Raw genomic sequence first — 22,811 nt, 5'->3', positions numbered from 1 at the left:
GAATTTTGGTATTGTCAGCATATTGGGACAACCATGTGAATGGATGTGCTCACTTTAGGAAAGTATGCAGAGTGAGAAAATCATGCCAAGGATCAAATCATGTAGCATCATTATTATAGCAGAAGTGGAGAAAGAGGAACCTATGAAGGACCAAGAAGAAAAAGTAAGGAAGGTGTTAATAGAACTCCCAGTGTACAGTATCTTGAAATCTAAGTGTGATAGTCAGTACTGCTACTTTCAGTATTTCCAACTCAAGTCCTTCTGGGTACATGGTAGTATTTTACTTCCATATAGCCTTGCAGTTGGGCATGTATAGGTGACTTTGACTAACCAAATGTGACTGGAAATAACATGTGTCATTTCTGAGGGAGGTTGGGAAACTTTTAAGAGCAGTAAATAATTTTCCATGTTCCTCTCCCCTGGCCACAGTGAGTATCATTATGCCAGGTGGCCTTGACTCTATCATTCTGTGTCCCTTATTGAAGATGTTATAGAAGAAAATGCCCCTCCCCACAACCTGAGATAGACATGTAGTGTGAGTGAGAAATAAATCTCTGTTGTTTTAGGACACTCCAATTTTAGCATTTGTTGTTACTGCATGTTAATCTAACCTATTTTGACTGATATATCAAAGGAGTAAAGGGCTTCAAAAAAGAAGACAGTGATCAATAATAATATCAGTAACAGCTAAGTATAAACGTTAACATCCGTATAGTATTTATAATGTGCTATGGACAGTTCTTATCACTCCAATTTTATAAACTAATGACTTTGTAAGATAGGTACTATTATTTCCACTTTACAGTTGAGGAAATTGAGACAAGAGTGGGTAAGAAAAATTTTAGGATCACCTAGGGAGGAAATGGTTGATCCATCATTCATACTCTGGCAGTTTTGCTGCAAGTTCATCCTCTTTACTTTTATTTATACATTTTTACAACATTTTTGATTATTACAAAGAGATCAAGAATATAGAGAATTAAATGTATTAGGTCTGGCAACATAGAAGACATTGGCATTCTTCACATACACTGTTTCAATGTATTATTTAGTGTACTAGTGAGTTTTTAGGAGTTGGCATAGAAGTAGTGAAGATAGTAAATAAAGAAAATACTTTTTGGGAGCTTGTTTGAAAATGAAAGATACATTTGGGGCAAAATAAACAGTTGCTTTTTTAAATGTAGAGACTTGCACTTATTTGTGAGATAGCAGAAAGTGGACATCGGAAAGACAAAGACTGAAGATATGGTAGAAATGGGACATTTCATAGGACAGAGTAGAAATATGAACAGTTATAATGTATGAAGGAGAATTTGGAGAGAATAGAGCATAAGTGCAGAAATATAAGAGTGACATACTTGTAACAAAGTGCATAAAAGAGAAGGGTTTGAAGAAGAGATGAGAGTGTATACAATTGTGGAGAGAATGAAGCAGACTATATATTAACAGAGGAGGGGATTGTGGAATGAGGTAGTTGGAGAGATGGATGAGGATGATGAGATTTGGATGGGTAAAAATCCATAAGAAAATGAAGAGCAAGTGAGGGGCAGAAGAGGAAATCAACACATGGAGATTGAAGAGAAAGAATAGAGAATCAATGAAGAGAACAGGATAATGGAGAAAGTGAATAATAAAAGAAAATAGAATTGAATATAGGTTTGAGTTTTGGAGGCATGATAGAAAAAAAGAAGACAAGACAGGGAAAGATGGGAATGTTGAAATATGAAGAAGATAGAAATATGATGAAATATGAAGATTGAGGAGGGCAGCAGATGAAATAGACCAAAGGATTAGTCACCAGAAAATAAAGTTAGATGAATGGGAAGAAGACGACCATTAATTCATTCATCCCAGTCTGAACTGAACAAGAAAGTGGAGTTTGATAAAATAGGAATCTATGTGTAATGCCTGTGTGTTTATTCTGAAGTATAGAATAAAGGAAGTATAGCAGTTCAGAAGCATAAGGCCATTGGTTACCTTACATGTAAATGATTCACCTTGGACCCAGGAGGATGGGTCTGGAGGGAGACCTATGTTCAAAACTGAAAATAGTAAAGCTTGGCTCTATGGCTCCACAATTTATTCATCTAGTGACCTTTTGCAAGACACAAACTATCTGCTTTCTCATTCTGATGATAATGTAGCTGTTGCCTGTCTTGCAGACATATGAAAAGTGTAAATTAGATAAGGGTAAAAGAACACTTATAATTTTTCAGGAAGTGTTATTCTACATTATTATTATTATTGTTATTGTTATCATTATTATTTTGACCCTTGGAAATCTTATCCCAATTCTATGGAAAACTACAGAGGGTCAGCTTTAGAAAATCTCACCAAAGATTTCATAGTTATGTAACTAGGGCAGTTTAGAATGAAACCTTCATCTTGAGACCTCAGGACAACCATAAAAATGCAGGTCAAAGCACATTACCTGCTGCTTGCTTCATCAGCACACATACTAAAATTAAAACAGTACAGAGAATACAAACAGAGCCCAGATCAGGATGATACATACGTTTGTGAAGTATTTTCCATTTTTTAGACATAGATATATAGGATATTTCATTTCTATTAATGACATTTATTGAGGCAGATATGGATAAACATGTTCATTGTATTGTTCTTTATACCTATTATGTGTAAATGTTGCATAATACATAATGCAGTAAAAGCAAGTTCCACTGATTATTTGAGTAGGAGGGACAAGTACCTATTGAATTTAACTAGATTTATTCCCATTGACCTGAATCATGCATTCAACACATTTATGAGTACTTATTATGTTTAAGGCTTTGAGAAATGTGCTGAGCTACAAAGATAAATAAGACACATCTCATGCTCATAATGACCTTACAGTTTAGTAATTAAAGCAGACATTGTGTACAGATAGCTACAAAATAATGTAAAAGCCCTTAAACCAAAGGAGGTGTGAAATGTGATAGAATCATAGGGTGAGGAATATCCAAAATCACGTGGAGGCATCAAGGAAAGTTGTAAAAAGGAGCCAATTAATCCTGTGTCTTGAATCTTGAAGGAGGTATAGGTAACTATCAAACAGGTGAGAGATGAGGTGAGCTATAGGAGGGTATTCCAGGCAAAGGCAATAGCATGCATAAAGATAGGTATTAATGAATTGACATCATGCATCAGAAAATCCATGTCTTTCTTTAGAACTTTCATTTATTTATTCTTCCAAAATTACTTCTAGGAGGCTTAATGAGAGTCAAACAATATTCTGGGCACTAGGGATAAAGTGGTAAGCAAAAATAGATGAGGTCTCTGCCCTCATATAACTTACATTCTAGTGGGTGAAACAATTAAACCATAATGATAACAGAATAAGTGCTGTGATCAGGGAAGTACAGAATGCTATGGAAACATTTAGCAGGGACAATGAAGTGAGTCTGTGGGGAATATCTACAATGAATTTTAGAGGAAATCACTTTTAAACTGAGACTTAAAAGATATGTAGAAATAAATTAGACTAAAAGATAGGGAGGGAATGTTCCAGAGAGAGTATGGCTGGTATGAAGTCCAGGAGAATGAGGTGGGGGAAGTAGTAATGATACACTAAAGAAGTGAAAAGAAATTCAGTATGACTGGACCATAGAGTAATGTGCAGAGTATTGGAGTGGAGAGTATGAGCTACATTGGCATAAAAATAATAGGAGGCCATTAAAGAGTTTATGGCAAGGGAATGGCACAGATTTGCATTTTAGACACATCAGTCTGGGAACAATGGTGGAAGGTAGATGGGAAGAAGGCAAGGATGAAGATAAGCTATACATATGAGCTATAATACTCTAACAATAATATTAATAACAACTATTTCGTGTTGAACACATACTATGTTCCACTTTATGTAAAATATCTGTAATATTCACAAAAACTGTTCAATATAGGCATTATTATCCCTATTGAACTGATCCAGTAAGTGAAGCTTGAAAAATAAAAATGACTTGCCCAAGATGATGCACTTATTAGGCAAATGCAGGTCTGCCTCAAGCTATTGCTTTTTGCACTAAAAAGGTTTTGAAGAAGAATATAGATATACAATATGTAGCATTGGTGGTATTTGGTACCTGATTGGAAGTTGGTGAGGGTCAGGATGTTGTATGAGTGCTACTAACGAGTAAAGAAGCCTCCCTGGATAATGAAAGTACTAAGGGTTAGAAAAAATAATAATCCAAGTATTAACATTCCTTTTGAATGTGGAGAAATAAATAAGTTTTTGGAAAATGGCAGTGATAAGGAGGGGTAGTGGTAAATATAGCCAAATAGCATACCTATTTGGAAGGATTTCTGCATAATAGATGAGGGATAATAATCTGGAAGTGATACAGAATATATTCATCCTGTACTTATAGGGAAGCATTATTGATTTTTTAAAAAAAATGGAGTAGCATAATCAGATCATTTGTGTTACAATTTGCTGAACTCAAAAATGTACAATAGTTTAAACATGATGGAAGTGTATTTCTTGTTCCTTAAATTCTAAATTCTAAATTCTAAATTCTAAAGCAGGTGTTCCTCATTGGCAAGTGGCTCATTCCTAAGTAGTGTTTCAGGGACCCAAGCTCCTTTCATCTGGTGTCTCTGCCATATTCAATACATGGTTTCCAAGACCACTGTGCTTCTCTGTATCAAGTAAGTAGAAGATGAAAAAGCATTCAGGACTGTATGTGGGTAGTGTTTAAAATCTGGGTCTTGAGTGGCATACTTATTTCTACTGATAGTTCTTTGGCTAGAGTGAGGTCGCATGGACATGCCTAACTGCAAGGGAGGCTGAGAAAAGCAACACTGCTATATTCCCAAGTAAAAGTGAGAATGGATTTGGTGAATGGCTGAAGTTCTCTGCCAATTCCAGAGGGTTTTTTTTTATTATTATTAAAATGTAAGGTTGCACTCTGGAGAATCAGTTGGAAGCAGGGATACCAGTTAGTTGACCATTTTGTAATCCAGGAAAGACTATTCAGGGATAAAGCAAAGGCAGCAAAAAGTAAGAGTGGAGAAGAAAGTAGAGGCTTTCAAAAGAACTTGGTGTCCAACTAGATATGGGGTAATGAGAAAGAAGGAATATTGAGAATGTCCCTTACATATTTTCTCTGGATACTGAGAAGATTGTGGTGCTATTATTTTATTTTTAAAAGCAATGTAGAAGAAGCAGCAGATATTTTATAGAGAGGAAAGTGTGTTTAGAGAATCTACACTTATTTAGGATTTTATATATGCCAGGTGATGTGTTAGGTGCTTCACACATATTTATCTCATTTCTCATGGCAGTGATTGTGCATTGTGCAATGTATGCAACATTGTGATTAAGAAGGTAGGTTCTGCATTAAGACTACTTCTGGTCCTTCATCTGTAAAATATAGTGAATCATAACAATGCCTGTCTCATAAGGCTACTGTGTGGAGTAAATACGATATAAGCCTTATGAATTGCTTGATACATCCTGGCACATGTCCACTTTGGAGGTTTTTATTTTCATAATCCCACTTTTTTGATTAGTAAACTGAACTGAGCCAAAGTCATACCACTAGTAAGTGGCAGAACTTGTACAGAAACCCAAGTCACTTTTAGGTTAAAGCAAACACTTTTCCCTTTACTACATCCCACCACTTCCTCTAAGAAGGGAACGTAGGGGATATAAAGTTTAAGTATAATGAGTCTGAGGTGGACATGACAAGCTGCAGTTGGAAATTCAGCTCTGAAGCTCAGAACTTTGACACAATGAAATTTTATAAAATTGAATACATTGCACAAAGTATATTTTTGTGTTAAGCTACACAGTAATAGTATCTCACATTTAGCTGAAAATTAAAGAAAATAAGAACTCACTTCTCCATAATGTATCATTGACAAGAAAGGAGCATTTTTTGAAGCAATTAAAAGAGGCTTACTGTCATATTCAGAGCTTCATTGCTTCCTTTATTCTTTGATTGTATGATTGGGTCAGTTTTGCTTATTTACTTGGGATGTTCCAAAGACAGATTATTTCAAAGATAAATTGTGAAAATGTTAACAGTAAAGCTAGTCTCTTCCTAGTTTAGATGCAAATAGCTTGCACAGGAGTCTTTATTATAGAGATTGCCTCTGAAATGGTCAGGAACCAGGGAGGGCATTTGGGTCACATTGTTAGCTGTATAGGATTTAATGTAATCAAATCAACTAGGCACTGATAGCTTTGTTTCACAGTTCTTTTTTGTAATGGATTTTGCTCTAGGGGATTCCACCTGTAGTTCCTCTTTCATTAAACTAGAAACTGAGTCACAGAACCCCAGTTAGTAAGCCTCACTCTAATGAACAGAAGTAAGAGCATAGAAGATGTAGAGTGACTCATTTTGGGCTCTGAGAAAGCTTACAATGAGGTGAGAAGCAAGTAATAGTACAAGTCCCCAGTTACACATACACAAAATTATGCTGTGTATTCTATATGGTGATATCAACCCCTACCCTTGAAGAGCTCATATCCTAGCAGGAAAGATAGGACACATCATTCACTGTACTATCAGGCATAATGGAATTTTCACAAAAAGCCAACAATGAAGTGCTGTGAACTAAAAAGTACAGGTTTCATTATGAATTGGAAGCATGGGTCCAGATATGAAAGGGCTTTATAGGAGAACTGGCATTGAGCTGGAAGGAAGAAAGGAAGAATGTATTCCCAAGTGGTCAGATTCAAGAGGAAAATCAGGGTCTTGAAATAACAAGAATTGCCTTTACTCTCAAAGGCAAGAAGCTGATCTCCAGACAGATTGTGTCTGTTTAAAAAACTCATTCTAACACAAGGGTGGGACTGATTCACAGATCACCAGAAGATTCTCTGTAGTTCTAAAGAACCAAGCCATTTTATTTTACTTTATTTTATTTTATTTTATTTTATTTTATTTTATTTTATTTATTTTTTTATTTTATTTTTTATTGCATTTCATTTCATTTTATTATTTTATTTTAGATGCTACTCCTAGATAAAGTGAAGACTGCATGTTATAGTGAAATAAACTTTAGAGTAGGAATTAAGACTCTGGGTAAGAGTCCCAACTTTGGCCCACATCAGCATGTAACCATAGACAAAGCATTTCTCCTCTGTGGGCCGCAGTTTCTTTTGGGAAACAGGGTTGAAAAGAATTACTCTGTCTTGCAGAAATATTTATTAAGTCAAAAATTTATTGCCTATCTCTTATGGGTCAACAACCATAGTAGGGCTAGGATTACTTACAATGATAGAGTCTCTTCTCTTAAGTTACTCACAGGCCTGTTCAGAAGACAGACACATAAACAGATCATGATAATTTTATGTGCTGTTAAAAATGATTAAAGAAAACACCTTAGGTAATAATAACAAACTTTATTTCACTTCATGAAGTAGACAGTCTCCTACTGCAAAATTGGAAAATGTGGCAGAAGATAGAAAGCTTTCATATGATAAAGAATAAAGAACTAGGAAGAGAAAAATAGAAAATATCTGATTGGGTGAGACCACATAGTCAACCTTGTTTGGGATAAAAAAGGCCCAGAGTTGGCTTGGCATTTGGGGCTTGGCTGAGTGGCTATACAGTGTTTCTGGCCAAGTAGAATATTTACAGGAACACAAAAGTTATCTAAGTTTCAGTTTGTTAACATGGCACCCCAAACAGAAGGAGCTCCATCTTGGACCTAGAAACTCATTTCAACAGTGCTAAGGACTGAGGTGTTTGCCCAAAGTGCTCTGTGATTTCTGTGAGCTAGAGAACTCTCTATGCCTATAGCACACATAAAAAGCATCATGGAAGAGGTAATATTTAAGCAAAAACTTGAAGGAAATTTGTTGCACATATCAAAGGAAATGGCATTTCAGGCTTAAAAAATGTGTGCAAAAACAGAAACATGAGAGCTTTGTTTGCTGAAATCACACATATCTACAGATATATGGAGAGTGGGGAAAAGTGTGAAAGTCAGAAAATGAGTCTGGAGCTACATGTCTGAAGTAATTGTTAAAATTTAGATGTGTTCCCTATAAAGGCTAAATGCACTGCTAAACTGGTGGTCTTCTAATTAGGAGGCCCAAGGTACTAAATGTACATTAGGAGGCCCAATGTACTAAAGACTTTTGCCTATAGCACAAGGATTTAATGGTAAGCCTGCAGACAACTGGCATTCTTATGACTAATATGCTGCTTGTTTTGGGTGTTTGGTGGTGGTTTATTTGAAATGGCTCATCCTCTACTGATAATAGCTAGTAATGACTTACTATTTTTTTCTTTTGCATCATAAATCTCACACCCTGTCCTTTACTCCATGGTCATAGAAAGAGCCTACCTAGCACCTCAACCACTTCTGAAGTGTTTTCTACTCTTTGATTTGTAGAAAGAATATTCCTCAGAATTCAAAACAGATTATTCCATTTCTAAAAAGCCCAGGTGACATACTGTCTACAGTGGGTTCAGACTGAACTCCAAAGGCCTTTGTGCCCTACTAAATTTGTTTCTCCTTCCTTTATTACTCTTAATGTGTTGAGAGTCTCACTGAACAATGAGTGCATATACTCAATAAAATTTAGATCTTTAACTTTTAGGACTTCAGTTAGTTCAGAAACTTCTTTTCTCTAGAATTTTTTCCTACATTATGCCTCCGCTTTAAAAAATTAGTATTCTATATGCAAAAATCTAGAAATAATTTAATGGTTTTCTGTGAGGCAGTTGTTAAGAGCTAGGTGATTCATTTTGACTCATATTCATTTTATAATTTTTAAATCTTTTTAATTGTATGACATGCATATTTTGAGGTGTACAGATGTTATGTGTATAGCTCCACAATGTTCTAGGTAAGGAATGTGTTCTAGATGTTGAGGTAGTATAAGGGTAAAGAAATGGGTAAGCAGTTTAGTAAAGTGAGAGAAGACCAGAGCCTCATTTTCCAGGAGGATCACTTTCCCTGAGCCAAAGGCAAAAGGGCACTAAGAACATAAATGCAGTAGCTTCTGAGTTGGAATTTTTTTCTAGTTGGGTTAATGCATGGCATACATTCCCATGTAAAAGCAAATGACTTACATGTGGTGTTCAGTCTAGTTCAGGAGATAAGACATATGTACCAAAAAAAATCCTAAAAATGCAAAGCACTATATAATAAATATAAAACAAACGTTGACTATTGTGTCAATGCTATAATAGAAAGTAATCAGCAAATAGCATAGTAAGAATAATCTCTGATATATGTGCTCATTTTGAAAATGTACTTAGATAATTCCAATGGGATGAGATAACACACCAAATAACCAAGTCACAAATTTGTCTCAGTTCCAAAGCAGTAAAAAAGAAACTATTTACTCAGTGGCTTTAAGTCAATAATGAGATGGCATAGCTTAATCATTGGCGTAAACATTTTCAAACTACCATATTCAGCCCATTGTTTACCTCCTTATTTCATGCACCCCTACCACTTTGAGATTCTGATATACATACCTTCTACCAGAGGTAAATTAAAAAAAAAAATTAGGGGCGCCTGGGTGGCGCAGTCGGTTGAGCGTCCGACTTCAGCCAGGTCACGATCTCGCGGTCCGGGAGTTCGAGCCCCGCGTCAGGCTCTGGGCTGATGGCTCAGAGCCTGGAGCCTATTTCCAATTCTGTGTCTCCCTCTCTCTCTGCCCCTCCCCCGTTCATGCTCTGTCTCTCTCTGTCCCAAAAATAAATAAACGTTGAAAAAAAAATTAAAAAAAAATTAATGTTTATTTTTGAGAAAGAGAGAGACAGACAGACAGACAGACAGGCAGAGAGAGAGGGAGACAGAATCAGAAGCAGTCTCCAGGCTCCAAGCTGTCAGCACAGAGCCTGGCACGGGGCTCAAACCTACAAACCGTAAGATCATGACCTGAGCTGCAGTTGGATGCTTATCTGACTGAGCCACCCAGGCACCTCAGAGGTAAAATTTATATTACCCATGGGTAGTGCATACCATATGAAATAGATGAGATACTGAGAATCACTGGTGTTAGGATTCAGTGTAAAAGACATTAATCTAGTTATTGTACTCTGAATCTCAGTGCTTAGATATCTTGTCTCCCTACATAATACTATCCAGTTTTAGAGCTTTAATTGGCATTTGTAAAATATAAGCTAACAAGGCACAGAGACCTGGAATAACTTGCACATAGCTACTAAGAGGTAGAGTGGGTTGTAAATCTTATAAATCTGGATTTGGTATCTATACTCTTAAAGGCTATACTATAATGCTTCTCTTGCATTTTTAATTTCATAAGAGCTCTTTTTGAAGTATTGTTTACGAATGATAAAATTTATGTTGTAAGTGTACAATTCAATTATTCTTAGTAAATTTACAGAGTTGTACAACTATAACCACAAACTAGATTTAGAACATTTCCATCACCTCTAAAACTGTCTCCAAAACTTTGCAGTCACCATACATTCTCAACCTCAGCCCCAGGCAATCACTAATCTACTTCCTGTCTCTATAGATGTGCCATTCTGGGACACTTAATATGAATGGAAAGATAAAGTATGTGACTTTTTGTGCTCGCTACTTTCACTTGGCATAATACACTTGAGAGTCACCCGTTCTGTTTTCCTTATTACTTTTCATTGATGACTAATATTCTTTTATGCAAATATACCACATTTTCATCATTCATTATTTGATAGGTGTTTTTACCTTTTGGTTCTCATAAATAATTCTGCTATGAACAGGTCTTTCTATGGACACATATTTTCATTTCTATTCAATAATGGAGAATTAGAGTGGAACCACAGACTTTTATAGACAATATATGTTTAACTTTTTAAGAAACTGCCAAAATGTTTTCCAAAGAATGCTTTAGCGTTATACATTTCCACCAGGGATTTATGAGGTTCCATTTTTTCCAAATTATTGCAAACACTTGATATTTTCAGTCTTTTTTATTTTAGCCATTCTAATACACATTTAGCAATATCTCATTGTGATTTTAATTTGCATTCCTCTAATGACAGATAATGTTGAATATCTTTTTATGTCCTTATTGACACAATATTTTTATTAAATATATATTTAAATATCTTTCTTATTTTCAAATTGGGCTGTTTTCTTCTCATTTTTAAGTTGTAAGAGTCAGTTATATGTTCTTAATACAGGTTATTTATCAAGATATGATTTACAAATATATTCACCCACTTTATGGCTGTCTTTATTTTCTTAATGATGTCTTTATAAGAGAAAAAGGTTTAAATTTTGATGAAGTCCATTTTATCATACTTTTAATTTTAATTTAAAAAATATTTTTTTTACATTTATTTATTTTTGAGAGACAGAGACAGAACACAAGCGGGGGAAGGGGAGAGAGAGAGAGGGAGACACAGAATTTGAGGCAGGCTCCAGGCTCTGAGCTGTCAGCACAGAGCCCGACATGGGGCTCAAACTCACAAACTGTGAGATCATGACCTGAGCCAAAGTTGCATGCTTAACTGACTGAGCCACCCAGGTGCCCCAATTTTTAAAATATTTATTTATTTATTTATTTATTTATTTATTCATTCATTCATTCATTCATTTAAATTTTAGTTAACATACAGTGCAATATTGGTTTCAGGAATAGAATTCAGTCATTTGTCATTTACATACAACACCCAGGGCCCATCACAAGTGCCCTCCTTAATACCCTTCACCCATCTAGCCCATCTCCAACCCACCTCCCTCCATTAACCGTCAATGTGTCCTCTATCATTAAGAGTCTCTTGTGGTTTGTTTCCCTCTCTTCTCTTCCCCCTACTTCCTATATATTTATCTGTTTTGTTTCTTAAATTCCACATATGAGTGAAATCATATGGTATTTGTCTTTCTCTGACTGACTTATTTCACTTACCATAATACCCTCTAGTTCTATCCACGTCATTACAAATGGCAAATTTTCATTCTTTTTGGTGGCTGAGTAATATTCCAGTGTGTGTGTGTGTGTGTGTGTGTGTGTGTGTGTGTGTATACCTATATATGTATATACACATATATACATACACCACATCTTCTTCATCCATTTGTCAGTTGATGAACATTTGGGCTCTCTCCATGGTTTGGTTATTGTTGATAATGCTGCTATAAACATTGGGGTGCATGTACCCCTTCAAATCTGTATTTTTGTATCCTTTGGGTAAATACCCAATAGTGCAATTGCTGGACCATAGGGTAATTCTAAAAATAGTGCAATTGCTAGATCATAGGGTAGTTCTAATTTTAGTTTTTTGAGGAACCCCTTTTTTATATAGCTCACACTTTTGGTGTTCTAAGAAATCTTTGACTCAAGTTTACAAAGATTTTCTACTATAGTTTTTTAGAAGCTTTAGCTCTTCAATTTTGTTCTATGTTCCATTGGAGTTGATTTTTGCTTATGATATAAGGTAAGAATCTTTGTTCATTTTTTTCTGCACGTAGATATCAAATTCTCCTGGCGCCTTTTATTAAAAAAGCTATTTTTTGTGCATTGAATTGCCTTGGACCTTGGTCAACGTCAGTTGACCACAAATGTGGAAGTTCATTTCTGCACTTTCTATTCTTTTCCTTTGGTCTATATTGTCTGTCTTTAGACCAAACCCATGCTGTATTGATTACTGTAGCTTATTGGTATGCTTTGCAATTGGGAAGTGAAAGTATTCACAGTTATTTTCTTTTTAAATACATTTTGCCTATTCTAGATCCTTTGTATTCCTGTGTAACTTTTAGGATCAGTTTGCTACTTTTACAAAAAGAAAAGCTTTTGAGATTTTGATAAGGAATATGTTGAATCTATGATCAATTTGGAGAGAATCTTAATGATGTTAGGACATCTATAAACATAGATATCTAAAACCTACTATTTGCAATTAAAAACAGTCTTGCTTCTTGCTTTCCATTTTTTATGTTTTTAACTTTTTTTGCTTGCCTAAAGTTTTAAACAGCTTTACTAAAATATGATTCACATGTCATATAATTTACCCTTTTAAAGTATACAACTAAATATTCTCCAGTATATTTACAGAGCTGTGCAGCCATCACTAATATATAATTTCAGAATACTTTAGTTGCTCTTAAAAAGAACCGCCAAAGCGATTAGCAGTCACTTCCCATTGTTTTCCTTCTTAGACTGGTTAAAATCTTCAGGAAAATGTTTAATAAGAGTGGACATCATTGTCTTGTAAATGATCTTAGGAAGAAATAGACTTTCATCATAAAGTATGGTTCTAGATGTAGATTTTTCACAAATGTTCTTTATCAATTGAGAAAATTCCCTTTTGTTTCTAGCTTTTTGAGAGTTTTGGGTCATGAATGGGTGCTGAATTTCATCATCCTTCTGTTTCCCGTCAAGTTATTCTTTACAGAGCTGCTACAATGATCCTAAAATGTTAGATCAAATCACCATTCTACTCAAAATCATGCAATACTTCCACATTTCATTTAAGGTGAAAACCAAAATATCTTAAGGAGGGCCTTATACTATATAGTCCATTTCCCATAGTTTCCTCTTCAAATTTATCTTTTATTAATCTTCCCTCTTCATCTGTCCACTATAGCCACAATGGTCTAGTTGCTATTCCTTAAATACACTGGCAAAACTTCAACCTCAAGGCCTTTGCATTTGTTACCCCCTCTATTTCGAATGTTCTTCCTCAAATTGTCTACAAGGCTCATTCTCATTTCCTTCAGATCATTGCTCAAATACTCAGTGAGGTATTCCCTGAACACCCTATTGAAAATTACAATCCTTCCCCAATACTATCTATTCACATACTATATTTCTTCCTGAGGCATATTATGTTTTAATATACTATGTATGTATGTATGTATGTATGTATTCATCTATCTATCTATCTATACATACTTTATATTTTTTGTTTTCCCTCTACTCAAATGTAAGCTCTAAGAGGGCAGCACTCTTGGTATGTTTACTAATGTACTTACATTGCTTAGAATAATACCTGGCACATAGTAGGTGATCAAAAAATATTTGATGACTACATCAAAGAATCCAGAAACTTTTAGTAAGCTCTAGGACAGGCTTGTTGGATGATTTGGGCAATTTCCTTCCCTTCTGTTTCATCATAAGTGAAACATCTGAAGGGATAATACTGGATGTTTTCAGTAAGGCTCTTTCTGCTCTGAAATTCTAGGAAAGAGGCTATATGCCCAGTTAAGATAATAAGTTGAGATGTTATGCTATTAAGGAATCAAACTAAGATGCTATTCATGGGTGCCATGGAGGCTCAGTCAGTTGAGCATCCAACTCTTGATTTCAGCTCAGGTCATGTCCCAGGGTCGTAGGATAAAGCCCCACATCGGGATCCATGTTCAGCATGGAGCCTGATTAAGATTTTCTCTCTCCCTCTGCCCCTTTCCTTTTCTTGTGAGCTGTCTCTCTCTCTCTCTCTTAAATTAAAAAAAAATGCTATTTTGCCTGGAATGCTAAAAATGCCTAAACCCTGTCTGCCCAGTGTACACCTCGTCTCTACAAGATCACCATAGAAATATATGGTTTTAGGAGAGAAAACTCATTCATTAATTAATTCACCAATGGATATGTATTGAATATCTACAATGTGCTAGGTAATGTGCTAGGCTCCTGGAGCACATGAAAGAGAAAACAAGACAAAAATCCATAACCTTATAGTAAGGAGAAAAAATGATGATAAATAGAAAAAATAAATTATATGGCATGTTATATGTTAGGTGTTATGAGTAAAGAAAGAGCATGGTAAGGTTTACTAACCACAGTGTAATAGTAAACTGAATGGAGGTAAGGTGGGCCTAATTTAGAAGATAATTAAACAAAGACTTGAAAGAGGTATGAGGGTATAGCAAGTGCAAAGACCATGATGTATGGGAGCCTGGCATGTTGAAAGAGAAGCAAGGAAGCCATTGTGACTAGAACAAAGTGAACAAGGGAGGGAATTATAGGACATAAGCTGAAGAGAAACAGAAGACAAAGTCATATGGGGTACCTGGGTGGCTCAGTTGGTTAAGCATCTGACTCTTAATTTTGGCTCAGGTCATGATATCATGGGTCAGTCTCCTTGCACTGACAATGCAGAGCCTGCTTGGGATTTTCTCTCTCTCTCTTTCTCTCTCTCTCTCTCTTTCTGTCCCTCCTGTGTGCTCTCTCTCTCTCTCTCTCTCTCTCTCTCTCTCTCTCTCTCTCAATACATAAATAAACTTAAAAAAAAGAAAAAAGAAGAAGACAAGGTCATACAAGACCCTATAAGCCATGGCAAGGACTTTGGATTTTAGTCTATATAAGATGAGGAAACATTAGAAGGCTATCGTGCAGAGAATATACTGTAAAGGCAAAAGGTTACAGGAAAGAGACTAGCTAGGAGGCCATGGAAGTAACAAAACTTTAACTTTTTACTGTGGTGGAATAAAAACCAACTGTTGAGCAGCAAAAGGTAGGGACAAGGGAGCCAGAATACTGCAAAGCAGTGAAATGAGGGCAGTAATGTAGGGTTTTGTGTGTGCGTGTGCGTGTGCACATATGAATGCACACGTGTAGGGCTAAAAGAGCTTCCTTTCTATCTTTATCTTTCACTCCCAAAGAAAGGCATTTCCTGGACTTCCTCTTACAGGAATTTCTGTCTTGTTTTTTCATAGGAATCAAAGCAAGCTAAACCTTGGAGTGGAACTGAATCCCTATGATCTGAATGTCACATTTTGAGGGGTCTCTAACCTTTCTTGAAAAGAAAGACTAAAGACTATTTGCTATACAGTAGATCTTTAGGACTTCTTCAACTTGAAAAACTGAACCTGAGTACCCTTTCACTAAAATTTCCTCATTCCCTCCCTACCACCATTCTACTCTGCTTCTATGAGTTTATTTTAGATTCCACGTATGAGTGAGATCATATAGTATTTGTCTTTCTCTGTCTGGTTTATTTCACTTAGCATAATGTCCTCTAAGTTCATCAGTGTGGTTCAAAATGGCAGGATTTCTTTCTTTTGTTAAGGCTGAATAATATTCCATTGTATGTATATACATTTTCTTATCACTTGTTGATGGACACTTAGATTGCTTCCATGTCTTGGCTATTGTGGATAATGCTGTAATGAACATGGGAGTGAAGATATCTGTTTGCAATCCTGATTTCAGTAACTTTGGATATATATTTCCAAAAGTGAGATTTCTTGATCTTATGGTAATTGTATTTTTAATTTTTTGAAGAACCTTCATCATACTGCTTTCCATAGTGACTGCACCAATTTACATTCCCACTAGCAGTGCACAAGAGTTGCCTTTTCTCCACATCCTCATCAACACTTGTTATCTCTTGTCTTTTTCGATAATAGCCTATCCAACAGGTGTGAGGGGGTATTTCATTGTGGTTTTCATTTACATTTATCTGACGATTAGTGATGTGGAGTACCTTTTTACATAACTGTGTCCATTTGTATGTCTTGGGAGTAATGTCTATTCAGGTCCTTTTCTCAATAAACAATACTGTATTGTTTACTTTAAAATTTGCCAGGTGGACAGGTCTTATGTTAAGGGTTCTAGTCACACAAAATAATAATAATAATAATAATAATAATAATAATAATATGGAAGGAAACTTTTGGAGGGGATGGATATTTTTATGGCATGGACTGTAGTGATTAGTATATTAGCTTGGATATTGCCAGGGTGCTTTCTGCTGCAGAAAATCTTGAAAAGGTCTTGAAAGTTGTAGCAAAGTAAAGAGAAGGAAGAAGGGAACACAGTATAACATGGGATGTCAGAGAGCATTAGGGTGTGTTTAAGAACCAATGAAAGGAGCACAGCATAATCTGGGTTGTGAAGTACTCTGCCCTTACCAACATCTGCTTTCTCCTCCCTCTCTGCTATGTGCCTAGGTAGGATGTGCAAGAAGTGTGTGGAAAGGAAGATAGAAATGTTATGAATCAGTTCCACTCCTAATCAGAAATCAGATGCCCTTTGCATCTTGCTTTTATAATCTATTTGTTGTGGTCTTATTTGCCATGTCATCAGGACTGCTGGGTAGACATAAAGTAATTTCCCCTTGACATTACTCACAAAAGACAGTGTCTTGGAAATACTAATATAAGTGGAAAGAAGGAACACAGTTTTCTTTATTAAACCGTCATGGAATATTTTAAGTATCCAACACAAGGAACAGGTTTCACAGTGAAATAATTTTTTTTCTGTGTGTCAGATCCTTTGAATTATGAAACCTCCTTTATGCCTTGAGAATAAAGAGTGGATTGATGGAATATTGCAGCCTGACTTGAAAATTAAGCCTTTGTCCAAGACACATGAAAAATTTTGTAAATATTAAAGGGATTAGTTAGATCTTCAAGGATACTTTCCATATAGATTCAACCTCTTACTGTTTTGTTGGGAGAACTAAAAATAAGAGATGGATAAGTACTTGTTGAAGAGTATACACTTGGTTTTTACCTTTTAGTCTAGAATTCTTGCTAACATACACATGAACATGTTTTAGTTATCCTGCTCTAAGCAATATCTAGTATTGCTCCTCTGAACATTTGTGAAGGGTTACATATTCATCAGGTTTAACAATTAGGATTGGAAATGCTGTCCAGTTGGTCACCTAGAGCTCTAAAAGGATGGCATAGATTGAATCCAGTATAACCAGGAAACACACAAATTAGCTAGAAATAACTCATCAAAGCTAGGCTCCAAAGAATTCTGACTTTATGCTCTGCAGGTCTCATTTCTACATGGAAGGCTACTACTTAGGCCAAGGAAAGTTAAGGCTCAAAATTCTGTAAAGAGTCTTTCAGGGGTCCCTGGGTGGCTCAAGTTGGTTGAGCATCCAACTTCGGTTTGGGTCATGATCTTATGGTTTGTGAGTTTAGGCCCACATCAGGCTCTGTGCTGGTAGTGGAAAGCCTGCTTGGGATTCTCTCTACCTCTCTCTACACCCCTCCCTTGCTGACACATGCTCTTTCTCTCAAAATAAATACATAAACTTAAAAAAAAGAGCCTTTCGGGTTTTCCATGAAGAGTATCATATAATCTGCGAAGAGTGAAAGTTTGATTTCTTTGCCAATTCATATGCCTTTTATTTCTTTTTGTTTTCTGATTGCTGAGGCTAGGGCTTCTAGTACCATGTTGAACAACAGTAGTGAGTGTGTGAGTGACAAACATCCTTTGTCATGTTCCTGACTTTAGGGGGAAATCTCTCAGTTTTTCCCCTTTGAGAATAGTAGCTGGGTCTTTCATATATGGCCTTTATAATGTTGAGGAATGTTCATTCCATCCCTAATTTCTTGAGAGTTTTTATCAAGAAAGAATGCTATATTTTGTCAAATGCTTTTTATGCATCTATTGAGAGGATCATATGGTTTTTATCCTTTCTTTTATTAATGTGGTGTGCCACATTGATTGGTTTGCGAATATTGAACCAGCCCTGCAGCCCACAAATAAATCCCACTTGATTATGGTGAATAATTCTTTTAATGTACTGTTGAATCTGATTTTCTAGTATTTTATTGAGAATTTTTATATCCATGTTCATCAGGGATATTGGCCTTTAGTTTTCCTTTTACATGGAGTCTTTGTCTGGTTTTGGAATCAAGGTAATGCTGGTTTCGTAGAATGAGTTTGGAAGTTTTCATTCTATTTCTGGTTTTTAGAACAATTTGAGAAGAAAAGGCATTAACTCTTTAAATGTCTGGTAGAATTCCCCTGGAAAGCCATCTGGTCCAGGATTCTTAATTGTTGGGAGATTTTTTATTACTGATTTAATTTCTTTGCTCGCTATGGGCCTGTTCAAATTTTCTATTTCTCCTGATTCAGCTTTGATAGTGTGTGAGTTTCTAAGAATTTGTCCACTTCTAGATTGCCTAGTTTATTGGCAAGAAATCAGAGGAGAAATCTTAGAATAGATTATTTATGCAGAATAATGCAGGAGAATGAATATGTGGGCATTGCAAATCATACCCCATTCAGATTTTCATTGAGGAATCCATGCAGTGTCTTTCACATGTTGTTCTTATTAAGAAACATGAGGTCTTTATGGGGCACCTGGGTGGCTCAGTTGGTTAAGCATCTGACTTTGGCTCAGGTCATGATCTCAGCTCAGGTCATGATCTCACGGCTTGTAAGTCGAGCCCCATGTTGGGCTCTGTGCCAACAGCTCAGAGCCTGGAGCCTGCTTCAGATTCTGTGTCTCCCTCTCTCTGTCTACCCCTCCCCACCTATGCTCTGTCTCTCAAAAATAAATAAACATTAAAAAATATAAAAAAAATAAAGCATGAGGTCTTTAGACTTAACCTCTGAGGTTTTTGGTGTCCTCCATTACCTTCATATTTTGTTTCCCTGACCAGTTTTTGTGTGTGTGTGTGTGTGTGTGTGTGCATGCGTGTGTGTGCACAAGCACATGCAGTATATGTTCTCCAAGAGGCATCTCCATCAACAAAGTTATAGCAGTTACTGTGAGCAGCAGAGACATCTTTTGTACCTGTTCATTATCAAGATAAAGATATTCATCTCTCCTTCCCAGTGTAGTCTTTACATTGGTTAACTCACTCTATAGGCTGCTGATAAGAATTATTTAACAAATAATTAAACTGCTATCAAAGAGTGAATAAGTCAGAATCTTGTGTTTTAAGCCTTCTTTGAGAGGTAGGGTTGGCTGAGGGAACTCAGCTAAGGCAGATAAGTTATATGTGTTTTTCTAAAGGTGGTAAGGTGGGATTCGAATCTGATTTAAAAATCTGAATACTGAATGCTACTTTGAATTGCTGTTTGGTTCAATTAATTCATCCCTTGTGTTCATAAAGACTTCGATCTCAGTGAACCTAAATAAATGAAATCCCATTATTCTTAGGGGCACCCCATTGCTGGTGAGTGGGAACTCAGCTCTGTGATTAATACTGTTCATTTTTGCTTAATCTAATTTTCTTTTCTCCTTTGTGTTAGATTAACAATTCATGCTGAGTGCCCCATGCATTTGGAAGATTTTCCTATGGATGTACATGCCTGCCCACTGAAGTTTGGAAGCTGTACGTATTGTTTTTCAGTTTCTGTTTACCTGTTCTTCTGAAAGGAAACTGAGTATTTCCTATTCTGTCCCCTAGTAGTTTCTAAAGCTGAAACCTTTAACCCAGGCCAGTATGGGAATGAGGAAAGCGAGTGGTGTTCAATAGTACTAACTAATCAGGAGGAGGAGACTTAGCTTTTAATAGAGTTTTCTTTCTAGATAGCAAATATTATCTCACTATTTCAGATTCATTTCTATCATTAGATTGAAACATTAACATCTGTTTCCTAAATTGTCCAGAAGATAGAGCAAGACAGAGCTAATATATTGTGATGGGCACTGAGTGATGTATGTAAGTGATAAATCATTATATTGTACACCTGAAACTAATGTTACACTGAATATAAACTAACTGGAATTTAAATACATACTTGAGAATGAATGAGTAAATAAATGAATAATAAACAAACAAACAAAATTAGAGTATAGTAGCCACTTCCTAAGGACAAGATATCCAAAAGGAAATGTGTTTATATTTTTGAAATGCCTTTTCTACCTGCATCTTATATAGTTCTATCTAATTCTCTACAGTAAATGGTAGATAGAAAGAGAGAAAGAAAATCTGGAGATTTTCTCATTTTTACAGAGTATTGCCTTTATCAGTAACTGCAAATCTGACAGAGAAATGAGTAGATACATAGCCCATTTTTAAATAAATTAGAAAAATTAAAATTGAATAGAATTTGAGTGAGTGTAATTCTAAGAATTTCAGAGTAAGTTTCATATAGGGAGTCATCTGAGCAATATATCAAGGTCTGTGTTGATTGTGTCTAAATTAAATTTAACTCTGTATTTTAAAGTAGAAAGAGCATTTGAGAAGACCCAAGTAATTACATGTGACATATTTTTTCAATCATTGTCAAATACTTATAGATTGTCTCTTTTGTGCCAGGCTCTATTGTAAGAGTTTGGAAAACATCCATGAATAAAGCAAAGACCCTGTCTTTGTGGAGCGTATTTTATAGAGGAGAGAGTGATGGTGGAAGATAAAATAAAAAATGGATTAAAAAGTAAAGTATAAAGTATGTTGTAAATTGAAAATAACCATGGGAAGACCTAAAATTTTTGCAGAATAAGGGGAATTAGTCATGTCTAGGTGGAAGATAGGTGTTGACACTGAAATTTAAAGTAGGGATTCAGCATAGGCCTCTTTGAAAAAGTGAGCAGAGATTTTAAGAAGGTAAAAGCATTAACAGTGCAGATATTAGAGGAAACTGTGCTCTAGGTAGAGAGAACAACCGTGGATAAGACCCTGAGTCAGAAAAGTATCTGACTTCTTCAAAGAAGATTGAAGTGTTCAGTATAGTATATAGATACAGTAAAGGGAAAAGCACTAGGAGAGTATGAGATCAAAGAAGAAGACAGATCATCTAGAGTCTTTTAGGACATTAAAGGGCATTGAATTTTGCTGAGAGAAAATGAAGAGTGATTGGGATATTTTGAACAAAATGATTATATTATCTGACTTATGTTTTAATAATTGTGGATACTCTGTTAAAATATAAGTTGGGAAGACTAGAAGAAGGAAATCCAGTTAAAAGGTTATTGCAATAATTCATATAATAAATAATAATGGCTCATGAATAACTAGAAAACCTAGAACTGTAGAAGCAATGAGGATTGAAAGACAAAAATTCTGGAGAAAAGGTTGAACCTCTCATAAATGAATTTGTGACCTGCAGCTTATTCATTCTTTATGGTATCTGTCTATTCTAGCCATTGATTGAAGCTTAGAATTCATGTTTGGCCCTAGGCATAGGGCTGATGCTAGATGATAGGGAAAAAAAAGCAATTGTTTAATTGGCACACAGAGCTAAAGTGATAAAAATAGAGATCTAGAAGGTCTCAAATTCTTGGCCGATGTCCCTGTCAATACAATTGCTGACTTTTTGAATATGCATAAATCATAAGGCCAAATAAAAATATGAAAACCTCTGAAATGTAAAGCTGGCTTTCCTATAGTCTCCCAATGCTATAAAAAAGAAGGCATGCTAGGCTATCAGTTTACAACCCCAGAGAAGCTATGTCCTAGTTACAAGGGAACAGCAGGGACATACATCAAGTTTAACCAAAACTATAACCCAACTCAGTCTCTTATAGGATTAAGGTAATGTTTATCCTAAACTATCTGCTTAGAAAAGGAAAAAATGAAGCCTCTCTGGTATAAGTTAACATCATCTGAAAACTAAACAATTTTATTATATAGTGTCTGGAATTCAATAAAAAAAATCATTAGGCATACCAATAGACAGGACTATATGACCTAAAACCAAGATTTTAAAACAAAACAAAAAATAAATAAAGGGGGAGGGGGAATATAGAATAGGTCAACAGGCGACCCAGATATCAGAGTTTGTAGACAAGGACTTTTAAAAACTATGCTAAAAAACAAAAACTATGGTTAATATGTTCGAGGAAAAGGAGAAAAGATGAATATAAGAGATAAAAGAGACAAAACAGAATTTCAGCAGAAAATTGGAATCTATAAAGAAGAACAGATTAGAAATTACTTATGGAAAAGTACATATGCAAAATTCAGAATTCAATGGATAGATTTAACAAGCAGAAGACAGGATTGGAGAATTTAAAAATGGATAAACAGAAAATAGCAAAACTGAAGCACAGGGACACAAAAATACAGAAAAGAGTAAGAAACATAGGACACAGTAAAATACGTTGTAATGTGTAATTTTGCGGAAGAAAAATGGAGAGAAAGGAGCAAAAGTAATAATTACATTCAGGCCAAACATTTTTAAAGTTATCAATCTAAACATTCAAGAAGTTGGTAAGCACTAAGGAGGACAAATACAAAGAAAA

At 35.5% G+C, this 22,811-nt stretch overlaps 1 protein-coding gene and 1 pseudogene across 1 annotated transcript in view; both read left to right on the top strand.

Annotated features, from left to right (window-relative positions):
* GABRA3 (gamma-aminobutyric acid type A receptor subunit alpha3) overlaps window positions 1-22,811 on the top strand; it is a 380,473-nt gene that overhangs the window by 269,178 nt on the left and 88,484 nt on the right. Inside the window, exon 6 of the mRNA XM_043571691.1 lies at window positions 19,874-19,956. Within this exon, the coding sequence (XP_043427626.1) occupies window positions 19,874-19,956 (83 nt within the window). The remainder of the gene's footprint in view (window positions 1-19,873; window positions 19,957-22,811) is intronic.
* Window positions 2,439-2,539, top strand: LOC122478114 (annotated as a pseudogene).

This window comes from Prionailurus bengalensis, chromosome X (assembly GCF_016509475.1).
Source record: "Prionailurus bengalensis isolate Pbe53 chromosome X, Fcat_Pben_1.1_paternal_pri, whole genome shotgun sequence".
Lineage (NCBI taxonomy): Eukaryota > Metazoa > Chordata > Mammalia > Carnivora > Felidae > Prionailurus > Prionailurus bengalensis.
The sequence above is the reverse complement of the archived record's forward strand: the minus strand, read 5'-3'. Positions and strand labels throughout refer to the sequence as shown.